The sequence below is a fragment of the Cucumis sativus genome, chromosome 3 (genome assembly GCF_000004075.3).
Source record: "Cucumis sativus cultivar 9930 chromosome 3, Cucumber_9930_V3, whole genome shotgun sequence".
Classification (NCBI taxonomy): Eukaryota; Viridiplantae; Streptophyta; class Magnoliopsida; order Cucurbitales; family Cucurbitaceae; genus Cucumis; species Cucumis sativus.
In genome coordinates this window covers 27,861,766-27,876,049 of record NC_026657.2, presented here as the reverse complement: position 1 = coordinate 27,876,049, position 14,284 = coordinate 27,861,766, and the positions used below count along the sequence as shown (strand labels likewise).

The following is a 14,284-nucleotide window of genomic DNA, read 5'->3' as shown; positions in this document are numbered from 1 at the left end:
TGTAAACATAAAATTGAAAGCTCGAGACTTATCAAACAACAAATTAAAAGTTTAGGGATCAAATAGATGCACAAATTAGTTTTAGTTTGAATGTTCATAGACTAAACTTGTAACTTTTTGTCCTTACTACCTACCTACTCTGTGTTGTATCATCTCACTTAGAATTACTAATTCATTGTAAAAAAAAAAAACAGAGATTTTTTCATGGCTGGTACAGATACTTCATCAGTAGCCATCCAGCGTGTAATAGCTGAACTAATCAACCATTCTGAAATGAGATAGAATTTGTGGTTGGAACATCAGGAAAACTTGTGGAAGAGGAAGACATTCCTCAACACCCTTATTTGCAAGCTGTTGTCAAGGAAACTTTGAGGCTCTACCCATCAGTACCAATCAACATAAGAGAATGTTGTCAAAGTTGCAAGATTGGAGGCTACGACGTGCCACAAGAAACAACAGTTGCAATCAATCTCTTTGCAATTAATTATGAGAGACACTCGAGTGTGGAGTGAACCTAATGAATTTCGTCCATGGAGGTATTTGGCTTTGTCATCTTAAAAATATCAAATTGAGACCAATAAGGGATACAGTTTCGACTGAATACAACAACTGCTACTCTGGTTCAGTGCTTTGATTGAAAGGTGGTTGGAGATGGGGAAGAAACTAAGGTTGATAGGCAACCAGGACAAGGGTTGACTTTAGGAATGGCCAACCCTCTTTTGCTTTTTCCTATGTTACATTTTGATCCATTTGGTGCTTCAATGTAAACAGTTCATGATCAAACGTTTGATAATCAATTTCGTTTCAAGTTTATAATAATAATAGTTTATGTACTACTATTACATGAACAATTTGAATCAAAATTATTAAATATGGGTCAGTTTTGATTGACTAAAGTTTCAAAAGTTATTTTGAGCCATTGGCAAACCAAACGCGTCCTAAAACACTTAATCTCTTGTAAAGTTAAACGAAACACACCCAAAAACAACCACTACTATCCTAGTGTATTTGTATTATCTACTTGTTTAAGAGCAATTATTCATCCATCAAATTTCTGGTGTGATTTAATCTATAGTTAAGAGTCAAATCCCATAATGATCTAAAACTCTATAATCATTTCCCATATTTCGAGAGGGGGAACTCAGTTGGCCATTCCTGAAATTCGGTTATCTTCCATATTTATGTTGAAGGTTTACAGACAGGAAGACAAGAATTGAATGACAAAATGAAGATTTTACTCAACCAAAATGAAGATTATGTTGGCAATAAAGCCTCTAAACAAAAAGCTTAAAGCAGAGAAACTATTTACCTTGTATGATCAACTCAAAAGTATATGAATTACACTAGTCTCCTGAAGACCAAAATTAAAGATTAGATAGAGATCAACCACTTGCTATCTTTCTTCTTCTTCTGCTCTTCTAGCGGCTGATGGGCTTGTATTTGTGTAAGCTGTAAAGTGTAAGAAGGAGCAATTCATGTGAAAATTATGTGGTGAAACCAAGGGAGAATACTTTGTCAACTCCGGCAACAACCAGAGCTTGCAGCTTGAGGCTCTTGTCCGGGGACAACAATTTTTGTTCCTTTGAGGAGTGATGAGCTTCCTCCAGAATCAGTTTCATCGTTTGCAATCAGCGCCTTCTTGCTAATAACTCGGTAAATTTCTGTCAGTATGGTATTGAATGCTGCCTCTACATTAGTTGCCTCAAGTGCTGATGTTTCCATAAAAGACAGATTCTCCATTTGAGCAAACTCTTTTGCGTCTTCTGTAGGCACAACACGAAGAGAACCTAGATCGGACTTGTTTCCTATAAGCATGATAACGATATTCTTGTCTGCATGGCCACGCAGTTCCTCTAACCACCTAGCTATATGATCGAATGTCTGACGCTTCGTCATGTCGTAGACCAGCATTGCCCCCACGGCACCTCTGTAATATGCACTTGTCACTGCACGATACCTGAAAACCATCACTAATCACTAATCAGAGAAAAGAAGAAAAATCTGCAGCTTTTAAGAAGTAGTTTCATCAACTGTGGAACGAAAGTTTGAACAATCCACCAACGTATAAAATTTTCCCATATTGTCCACAGCAACTATATGAAGGTTATAAAACAATATCACGGCTTGATTGCTCTAAGCAAATATTCATGCAAACCATAGGCAATATCACGGCTATGCTAATGGCAAACATCATGTTAGACAGGTAATTTTTCGAACTATAGTCTTTGTCACAACACGAAAGCAAACCAAGACCTCCTTAGGACTCAAGGGACACTGTTGTACAATCTACCATGTAAGGCTATGGAAAACTAACATAATTAAGTCAAACATCAACAATATGAGCCCCAACCAAGGGATTGAATATTGGTGATAAAGAAATTGTAAAACCCACTGTTCCAAGATGTAGCAGGGGCGGGGGAGGGAAAAAACAGAAAAGTAAACCGAATCAGACAGAAACAAGAAGTTGAGAAGTTACAAAAAGATTGTTGCCACAGTTAAAAGATTATCATCAATTCTACTTATTACACGGGACATAAGATAGAGTTGTACAATGTTTTAGTGCAGTTTCTTTCTGTATTATTAGGAAGTACTTCACAAGTTGAAGTAAAATTAAATATGCGGATAAATCATCAACATGAACAATCTGAAACCAATAATATGAAGGAAGATCTTCACAAAATTAGGTGCATTTCGACCACATAAAAAGAAAGTTGGCAAGACCCATTAGTAAGTTCAAGATTTACAAAGAATTAACACATCGTCGAAATAAATCCAATATAATTAAAGAAAGAAAAAAAAAAAGAAAGAAAGAAAAGGGAAAACCCTAAAAAGAAGGCGGTTTTTGTACCTCTCCTGTCCAGCAGTATCCCATATCTGAGCCTTGATAGCTTTCTGGTCAATGTTAAGCGTCTTGGTCTGGAATTCAACTCCAATTGTAGCCTTGGAATCCAAACTGAACTCATTCCTCGCAAAACGAGAAAGGAGTTGGGATTTGCCGACCGCAGAATCCCCGATCAAGACAACCTTGAAAACATAATCAATCTTCTGATTGAAATTGGATTGCAAATTAGACATATCTGAAAGAAAAGAGAATGGAGGGGAAAGGGAACACCAAGCGATCGATCAAGAGAAGGAAGAATCAATCAATCGATCGCTTGATGGGATTAGAAGGAGAATCTGGGGGTTAGATGAAAAGGGTTTAGAGAAGAAGAATTGAAAGGAAATGGGAAGACGTTTTTGACATGGGGGAGATGGAGGAGGAAAGTTGAAGGAAAAAGAGCAGCCACGACTTTGTTGAATCCTTCCCTTTTTAACGGTTCATTGTTCTTCCTCTCTCTTTCTTTCAATCTTCGTTTTGGAATGGTCAACTTCTCCTAACTAACATGGCACATCCATGCATCACCAAAATTTCCCAACTCCTAACTTCTTATTATATATATTTTATAATCATATATACTCGAAAACAAAAGTCGTTCAAATTGTTTGGCCTATCATCATACTATACTCATAATCAATACCGATTTTATAATCATATATACTCGGAAAAATGCAAGAAAGGAGAATTGTGATCAGAACGCTATTGTATTTTACTTAATTAAATTTGAGTGTCACTACAAGTTGTTGAGAATTTCCTTTTTTACAAGATACATACATACACGAATTGTCTTGTTCTTGGTGCGTTCTAACGATAGCAAAGTCCTCATTCAATTATTTTACAAAACAAAATATATTTAATGGGTATGAGTAGAAAAGAGAAATGAATATAAGGTGATGTAATTATGAAGGAGGTAGAGGCAGCCCAATTGGTGCACTACATGTCTCAACCATAATGTGGAACAAGTTGGGCATATTGAATTAGCAAGTTTCCAATATAATTTATCTATAATACACACACTTATTGTCTTCTTCATATCTTCTCCTTTGGTGAGGGGAAGGGAGCCAAAAGTTCTATATAAATTTAAAATGCTTCTCCCCACCACCTCTTTCTTTTTTCCTTTTTTTTTTTTATGTTTTATTGCCATTTTCAAAATCAACTTACAAAAAAATTATGATTTAATGAATCCAATACTTTAAATTAATTTTTAGATCTAAAAGCATTTTTATTCCTTCTTGGTAAAATCTTTGCAAAACATATCTATAACTCTTCTTCTTCCCCTTTCTTATTTTCTACTACTGATTAAGAGTTTTTTTTCTCTCTCTCAATTCGTTCTCCCATGTTTATACAATGTTTATGTTAACCTTAAAAAGTAATTGACTTCTTCTAATTGAAGGTCTCTTTCAAGATAATAGATTTGTTGATGACACAACAATCTACTTTCCATTTTTCGAATTTTTAAATTCCATGTTAAAATCTAAAGAATATTATTTTCAATAGAACTTATCTTATTGTTTTGACGTTTCAACACTATTACTAAAAAGTAGAACGTGAAATCGTTGCTAAATGAAGCTCACTTGAAAATTTGTAGTTTGAGAAAATCTTTGACATTAGGATATATACTCATATACATGATACATTACCGTTATACACTTGAAACACTCCATACAATAAAAAGTGTCATATTCTTAATTTGTCACCCTAATGTAATATAATTTTTCGAATTTATATACTAGTTTAGTTGCAAAAAGATAGAAAATAGATTTAGTTATGTAAATAGTTTTAAAATTTAAACATCATTTAAATAGATTTTAATCTGTACTTCTCATCTACATACTTCTCATCTCTCCACCACATAAGAACGAGATTAAAAATTATTTTTTTAAAAAGTAAAATTTAATTTTACTTTTATATGATAGAGAGATAGGAAAGCACCGAGTGCACCCAATCCAACCGATAAAATATGGTATGTGTCTTTCCCATATATATATTTTGTACGTTTCTTTCAACTTTCCCTTGCCAAATATTGTATCATTTTGTTATGATAGTGCTCTTTAACGACCCTAATGGGCCTCTATACGATGAAGCCCAATAGAAATATTCTTTGTCAAAATGGACTATACATTCTATTTTCTATATTTTCTATTGTCTTTGTATTTTTCGTAAATCTCCAACTCCAAATTAATTATTATTAAAATGGTTAAATAAATTTAAATGTATTCTCAAAATTTTGCATAGTAAACAAGATAATAAATAATTTATAAAAAAAAACTACAACAAACTAACTGTGAATAAAATCAAGATTTAGTGAAGTTACAATAATAACATTTCACAATTATAAAGATTTGTTATTCTTATTTTTCGAATATCACCTGGGTGTGATTTATATTTGAATTTGAGGTTGAAAAATGTAGTTATTTTGTAAATTTTTAAGTTACATATTCATTTGATATATGAATTAATGTAAATATCAAACATTTTGTGAAGAAAAAAAAAGTTGGGTGAAGTGAGAAACATAAGGGTTAGGTGTAGTTAATTATTGCTCTAGTGGTAGTTTACAAATACTTGATTGAAGTACATTTTAAAAATAACTCAAATTTTTATGCTTTCAATAATTAGTAATAGTGAAATTAAATACAATGTATAAGGTCAACTTAGTAGTTTAATAAATATAAAGTGAATTGCAATTGAAAGAAAAAGATTAGGATAGATGCAAATTTATTCCACTCAATTTTTTAGTAAAAATAAAAGTAAACATAATGCAACAATTGATCCTTCAACTTGATAGTTTAACAAATATAAAATAAATTATTGTTTTATCATTTTATTTCTATGTTAGCAGGTCGAAGCTCTTTCATAAACTTTTACTTTTAATTATAGGTTTGAGATTCAAAGGGTACTCATGTTTTAGAGAAAGTGAGGAGATAGACGACCCCGTTCTAAGTCCGGTCGTTCCCTTCTAGGCCATTAGTTATTTCTTCGGCATTTTGGGATGGAACCAAAAATCTAAGTCTGGGGCATCACCGTTCGACTTTTGTGGACAAGAAACTTCGATATCGCTCAAAATCGGACCACCCAGTGGTTGAATGTAAAATTTTGAGGCATTTGATCCCGTTCTAAGCCCGGTCGTTCCTTTTTAGGCCATTGGCCATCTCTTCGGTGTTTTGGGATGAACCAAAAAACTGAGTACAGGACATCACCGTTCGGCTTTTGTGGGCCAGAGACTTCGATATCACTAAAAAACGGAACACCCAGTGGTTAGATGTGAACTTTCGAGGCCTCCGACCCCGTTCTAAGCCCGATCGTTCCTTTCTAGGTCATTTGCCCTTTCTTCGGCGTTTTTGGACGGAACAAAAAAAAGCAAGTCTGGTCATTACCATTTGGGTTTTGTGGGCAAGAAACTTTGATATCGCTCAAAGTCGGACCACCCAGGGGTTGGATGTGCACTTTCGAGGCCTCTCATCCTGTTCTAAGCCCGGTCGTTCCTTTATAGGTCATCGACCCTCTCTTCGGCGTTTTGGGACGGAACCAAAAAACTGAGTATGGGGCATTACCGTTCGGATTTTGTCGAAAAGACACTTCGATATCGCTCAAAATCGGACCACCCTGTGGTTGGATGTGCACTTTCGAGGGCTCTAACCCCGCTATAAGACTGGTAGTTCCTTTCTAGGCCATTGGCCCTATCTTCGGTGTTTTGGGATGGAACCAACAAACTGAGTCTGGGGCATCACTGTTTGGCTTTTGTGGACAAGAAACTTCGATATCGCTCAAAATCGAACAATCCAATGGTTGGATGTGCACTTTCGAGGCCTCTGACCCCGTTCTAAGCTCAGACGTTCCTTTATATGTCATTGGCCCTCTCTTCGGCATTTTGAGACAGAACCAAAAACCTGAGTCCAGGGCATCACCGTTCGGCTTTTGTGGACAAGAAACTTCGATATCGCTCAAAATCGGACCACCCAGTGGTTGGATGTGAACTTTGGAGGCCTCCGACCCCTTTCTAAGCCCGATCGTTCCTTTCTAGGCCATTTGCCCTCTCTTCGGCGTTTTGGGATGGAACCAAAAAACTGAGTCAGGGGCATCACCGTTCGGCTTTTGTGGACAAGAAACTTCGATATCGCTCAAAATCGAACCACCCAGTGGTTGTATGTGCACTTTCGAGGCCTCTGACCCCGTTCTAAGCTCGAACGTTCCTTTTTAGGTCATTGGCCCTTTCTTCGGCGTTTTGGGACGGAACCAAAAAACTGAGTCCAGGGCATCACCGTTCGGCTTTTGTGGGCAAGAAACTTCGATATCGCTCAGAATCGGACCACCCAGTGGTTGGATGTGAACTTTCGAGGCCTCCGACCCCGTTCTAAGTTCGGTCGTTCCTTTCTAGGCCATTGACCCTTTCTTTGGTATTTTTGGACGGAACCAAAAAACTGAGTCCGGGGCATCACCGTTCAGCTTTTATGGACAAAAATCTTCGATATCGCTCAAAATCGAACCACCCAGTGGTTGGATGTGAACTTGTTCAACAAATGTAGTCGGTGCTATATTATTACAATGATGAAAAGAAAAACATTAGAGTAAGTATAAATCTACGAAAGACCTTTGAAGATATACTCATGTATTATATTGTAAATATACATTATTGAAATTTGACTGATCTTTGAACGTGGTAGTATAATTGGTCCGTAACCGGATGAATTTGATTTTGGTTGTTGGTTGGATGATTTCTCAAATGTAATTTGTTATTTGGTTGAGGATGATATGATTTATTATTATAATTAATAAAAAGAAAAAACACACACACTCACTTTTTTTTAGATAGAAATATTGGGAATGAAAGAAAAGATAATATGGTTTAAAGAAAACAAAGAAACAAAAAAATAAAGAAGGGACAAAAACACATGCGAATACCTGTGGTTATCGAAATTAAAAAAAGAAAAAAAGATATTTATTTTGGAAAAGGAATTAAACAAGATTAAGGAGAGTTAATTAAGTGATTTATTATATGTTATATTGTAATCAATATAATCAAAACATTAAATGTCCGGGGCCTAATGTTGTTACCTACCACCCACCTACCATCACCACCACTCATTCTCTATTATATTCTCAAATTTTGAGATTGAGTAGAAATTGAGAGGATCAAAATGCAACATTCATATTTAATCTCTCTCTCTCTGGCTTTGTTCCAAAGAAATGAATAAAGAAGATTTTTCATTTTGGCGTTTAATTGAAAGGTACCCCTTGGATTGGAGGGCAGAAGACGACCCATTTTCATGTGAGAGCCTTCAATATTTGTGTTCCAACTTTCCATTTGAAGAGGACACTAACCCATTTTCTGTCACCCTCGTAGGACCAATATCAACTCTCTTTCTCTCTCTCATTCTTTTAAAAAATATTAATTATATTATACGAATTAAATATTGTCAAGTACTTTGTTGAATATTTCAACTATATGTTTCTAATTTTGAAAATTATTTACTTATTCTTTTATTATTACTATTATTATTATTTTGAAATTGGTTCCATATAGAGTTTAGTAAAATGAGAATGAAACTACACTTTATTTAACGAAATTAAAAATTTAAAAAAAAAACAATTAGATATTACTTCCAAATTATCAAATAAAATTCAAATATTAACTTTTATTTGGCTAAAACACTTTTGTTATCCTTCAGCCTTCTCATTATAGATTTTGAAGGAAAAATAGTATTCATAGTGATTTCTTTTTTGTGCAAGAATATTTATTGTTATTTGATCAATTTTAATAAGAAAACACTTCCCATAAATATATTCAGAATTGATTCAACATATAAATTTTAAAATTAAACAAGTCTCACCCAATCATTTTGAACTCAAATGATAATTTAACTCTACTAACATTTAAAATTTAAATATTTGGACATCAAAATTGAACAAATCTTTAAAATAGTAGAGGCATTTTTGAAAATAAATTAAACTATTTACAAAATACTAAAATTGTATTCTAACCTTAATTCATTATGTGTTTGTTGGTGATGATATATTTGACTTAAGCTTGCCTAATTAAACAATTTTCATTTACACTATAATTACTTAAATCCAGCTTTACATATGTGGATTTGGATTCTAATAGATCAATAAAACCCTACTAATCATTCTTTTCAAGACTTTATTATAACTATGATAATTAAAATCGTTTCCCTCTTAGTCTATAGTCACAACCACTAGTTATAGTATAAAAAAGTGTAATGCAGTTTATAATATCACTGCCATTGATAATTACCTCTTTTTCTTTTTGAAGAATTTGGTTGTGGTCATAATTAATAATTAATCCAGAAAAGAAAAAGTGATTTTCATAATTGCTTAATCTATTTGATTTTGATATTTTGTTCTTAATTCATATTAGAGTCAATATATGAAATATTGCCAATTTTGTATACTGGCCTGTTATACTTTTGTATGTTTTTTAAATTAAAAAAAAACATAATTGATAGTTACAATATTAAGCCTTTTGAAAATAAATAAATCTAATGATTAAAAAATGTGAACTTTTTGCAAATTAAGTGCTAGAAAAAAAAAAAAAAATGATCTTCCCTACTCGTCACATGTACAAATGGAAATGAGCCAAAAGGGTCCCCATTTTAGGTATACATGTAATAAAGATAGGTACGAATATTACACGATGAATAAAATAGAAAAGTACGAATAAATAAAAAGTTAAATAAGACAAGTTTATACTTAACTAATATGAAAAACGATAAAATTACAAATTATAGATTTGATTCATCCATCTCATACTATATATCTAACGGTTAATTACAACATTGTGAATACTTAATTTATAGAGAGTTGGTTTACAATGAAAACACTGTTTAATGCTTCAAATTCCATGAAAATAACAATTTAGTCTTTAAATTTTTTATTTACATCCTTTTAAATTTTTTATTTATATCCTTTTAACTCCATCTTTCAAATTTAGTGCTTCAAATTCATAGATAAGAGTTGGGTTGATTTAATTCACCATAAACATTTTAATTAAAAATTATGTACAATTCGAATTATGTAAGGACATGTTGTATGTACTACGATGAGGTTTGTTATTTAGAGAACCTTACTAATGATATAGTCTATCATCAACGAACCTCAAAAAGCATATTCAAATATTATCATATATGTAAATCCATTTAATTGTACTATATTTGCAAATACTTTAGATTTGATTACAATATTTGTAAATGTTTCTCGATAATACACACATTCCTAAGGGAAAGTATTTTATGGTCACTAGGTTTTACGTGGTTTGAACATTTAGTCCTTATTTTTTGAGTTTTGTTTCAATATTATTTTTGTCTGAGTATTTCAAAATGTTAAAATTTTATCCTCAAGAATTGAGTTTTTTTTTTTCAATTTAGTTCCCAGTTTTTTAGATTTTACATCTTTAATCTCAATTTTTCATAATTACTCACTTTGGGTAGTTGACTTGAATGTCACTTAATTAATTATAATAATTATTAATGTCATTCAGTTACATCAATAACAGAAAAATTTATTGAAAAATATATAAATCTTAAAATGATAAAATGAAATTAAAACAAAATTTTAAAACGACTTAAATACTTATCCCAACTAAACTAAAAAGCAAGGAGCAACCATTAAACAAAATGGAAAGTAAACTAACTTTAAACTGGTAGAATAAAGAAATAATTTTCCCTAAAATTGATATGATTGTATAAAATTTGAAACATAAAAAAAGAAAAAAGAAATGATTGAAAATGAATGATATGAATAATTTAGGAGATGATATGATGATATCCAATCCATTGATCTGAATGATATGATAGAAAATCGGATGGCGCATAAAAAAAAGGTAAGACCGATCCAATATAATAATACTAAAGCCGACACACAGAAATTAAGGTTAAAAAGGGTAGGGAATGGCCCACTGACAACTCAGCATAGAGGTGGAAAATTGACAACATGGCGCCTCACTGGGACCTACTTTTAAACCTCCTCTTTATTATTCGCATTTACTCCTCTCCATCTTTCTCACCCTTTCTATTCATTTTTCTTTTTCTTTTTTCTTTTCTAGAAGAACAAATATATATCAAAGTTTGATTGCAAAAGGAAAAAAACAAAGAAACGAAAATGTTGTTCCTCAATGTTTTCAAGTGTGTGGATATTGGGGGTTTTTTTTTTGTTGTATTCAATTAATGGATTCTTGTTCAAAAATAATAATAGTTGATTTTCAAAAATATGTTTATCGTGTTCGTCTATACATTTTCAAAGAAAAAAAAATTAAAATTTGTTAAGTGTTTCAAAGTTTGGATCAATCAGTCAAGCCAATAAATATTATATTAATCGAAGAATAACTGAGTTGTGCTTAGTGACCATACTTTTGTGTGCTTAGTTGAAGAGTTATATAATTATTGCACTATTTTAAACATTTGAGTGTAGTAGACTCAACATCATACTAGAGTGAGGATATTCTATGCAAATTACCTCAAAAAGTGAGACTAGACCAAAAGAAACATGTCAAATATCAAATCCATAAAAAACAATAAATACGAGTAGAGATCCAAATGCTACACTTTCTATTATTAACTTCATGAATTTGACTCTTACATCATTTAAAGCTTATAACTACTTCTAAAGGTGCAACCCTTGGATGAGATAGGCATATAGGACACACTAAGCACAAAAACAACATTACCATATGTCTTGTTTCAAGGAAAATAGTGAAAAACGCACCATCAAAGAGAAAGCTGAATACAGTCCTGTAGAGGCAATGATGTATACTTGTTGGCCCCTTTTCACTTTTCACTACAAAAAGCTAATCAAGCAAATCTCTTTGCAAAATCTAACTTAAAGGATACGAGGATCCCCACACAAAGCAATTTCAGGGATATGCACCATATTTTGTGTTATGTGAAGGGTCCATGCATAGATGGCTAGATATTTTTTAAAAAAAATATTAACAACAATCTTCACTGTTGATAATAAAGTTTAAACATGAAGCTCGTGAAATCAATCATGGTTATTCCTTTAAATATTATTATATCTATTATACTCGTTCAAAAGTATCCAATCAATTGAGAGAATTAATACTTTTATCAAAAGTAAATTTAGTTCAATGATATAAATTAAATCATCTCAAATCTTCCAAACTTGTTTTGAGTTGAATTAAAAACTAAACAAAAGTGTTCAGTGATATTATATAATTATAGTAAATAGAAAAATATAGTTATATGCATGTTGTAACTTAACTTCAAGAATGGACCAACAAGAGCATGAGACAATAAAGAAAAATATATAAATTAAGTTAAACATAAAAATGAGCTTTAAGACTCTCACCTTCCCAAAATTTTCCTTATCCTGAAAAAAGGTCATCAAGGTTTTTGCATGTGACACTCACAACCGGATCCATTACTAAAATATAGTATTTTTAAAATTTTATTACAAGAGAAGTGACACACCATAATTACTACTAAACTGTCTATAACTATTAAACATTAATTGATTTTATTTATACATATTATATAAAGACAATAAAGTTGAGGGGGCCGACCTCCCTCACCTATACTAAATATGTCGATGAAAAGAAAGACAAGTACTTGTTCAATTTATTTTTTAAAATAAATTAAAGACTCGCATTTATCATTTATTTATATATATATATATATATATATATATTTAATAAGACTGGTCCACCAATCTAACTTTCTTTTTCTCCTTTCTAGTTACTTTCTTAACTATATGTTAATTTTATATTATATTATATATATATATATAATATTAAAATGTTTAATTGTTTAATTGTTTAATTTTTTACAACAAAAAAAATGTAATTTTTAATTTTAATTATCATATATATTTTTCTAAAAATAATATTAAAAAACATTATATATTAATATAATTGTGAGAGTAAGACCAAAAAAGTAAATATAATATCAAATTTGATCCTAACCTACTATAAATTAAGAAATTCATATCCTAATTTTGGTATGATCAAAATAAATCCTACCCAAATCCTCTATATAATGGTTTCATATGAGTTATCTAATAATTTATTGCTTTTTCTCTAATATTCAATTTTCTCATTGAACTTAGACATTACTAATGTAAAACGAGAGTGGTACGTTTATTTTGACCAAAATTTGATATCATGTGCATGTTACATGTATGTGTGTGCAACATGTAGAGAGTAGGAAAGATGTGAATATAGATATTTGGGAGAGATCTACACGATCATGTACCAAATTTAAATGATATTGGTAAACGATTGTTTATATTCGTAGTGAGAGAAAAATGAGATAATGAAAAAATAATAAGGAGATGACGTCGAATATGAGATATGACAAAGAATTAAAAAAATTATGGAAGAGTCGCAAAAAAATTGCGAATAAGAAACGGTGGGAATATGGAGAATGATTATGATTAGGATACCTAATAATATAAAGAAGATGTGCAAGCATTCAAGGCCAAATTCAAAACTAATAAAGACAAGTCTATAATTTATAAAAATATTGAGTGGCTTCATGGATTTTTTTTACATGGACCGTAAATATTTTTTAATTTTATTATATATATATATATATGTAATTAACCCTTTTTCATTTCTTCGATCTAGTTTTTATATGATTTTTTATTAATTCAAATTTTATTATAGTGTTTTTTATAATAATTAATTAAGTACATATTGTTTATCAATAAATATGTGTCATTTATATTGTTTACAAATGACCTTAGGATTAATCTCTATGTAAAAACTTAAATAGTGCACTTGTATGTGACTCTGCCATCTTTTTGTTAAGCCAAGCCATCTTGAGCTATTTTGCTATTTTGGTGAATATTTTATTGAGTATTGTTACTCTCATCAAATATCTATTTTTTTATCCTAAATAATTTAAATTATGGATTTAAGTTGAATTATTTTTTCTTTGGTTTGAGTGGTTTTATTTGAACTAGCCATCCGTCCAAATTATCTTCAAAATTTAGGGTCTTCAATTAATACAAAATAAATGGATTAAATATCCATAAATTTAAAATTAATGAAAACATAAAGTTTAAAAGTAAAAAAAAAGTTGGAAGAAATTTCATAACAATGAAATTGATTTTCATAAAAAATATATATATATATACATACATGTAGAAGAGTAGAATTTAATTTTGAATATAAAAATAAAGCTGAATTGAATTAGATAAAAAAAATTAGATGGAAGAGTTAAAAGAAAATTTGATATGAAAACTAAAAATAAAAACGTTGGGCGAGTCTTAAGGGGAGATAAAAGGTTGGAATTGAGACTCCCCAACAGGAAGGAAAAAGAAAAAGTGAAAAATAGCACTACTTTTGTAAATAGTTTTAAAAATGACCATATCAATATAATTATTCCCTCACAACCCTTTCAAAATTGTTATTATTATCATCCCCAGGGCTAC

At 31.1% G+C, this 14,284-nt stretch overlaps 1 protein-coding gene across 2 annotated transcripts; it reads right to left on the bottom strand.

Annotated features, from left to right (window-relative positions):
• Positions 1 to 1,145: 1,145 nt before the first annotated feature.
• LOC101206955 (ras-related protein RABA4c) lies at positions 1,146 to 3,370 on the bottom strand. Of its 2 annotated transcripts, none has more exons than XM_031883582.1 (2): positions 2,849 to 3,370; positions 1,146 to 1,970 (listed from the first exon to the last, which is right to left on the bottom strand). In XM_031883582.1, exons 1-2 carry the CDS (start codon positions 2,961 to 2,963, stop codon positions 1,516 to 1,518), a joined length of 570 nt encoding a protein of 189 aa, XP_031739442.1. In that variant the 5' UTR covers positions 2,964 to 3,370; the 3' UTR covers positions 1,146 to 1,515. The 2 variants fall into 2 exon arrangements, with proteins under 2 accessions (XP_031739442.1, XP_004149604.1); XM_004149556.3 differs by having other exon boundaries at positions 1,146 to 1,957; positions 2,849 to 3,353.
• Positions 3,371 to 14,284: the final 10,914 nt, after the last annotated feature.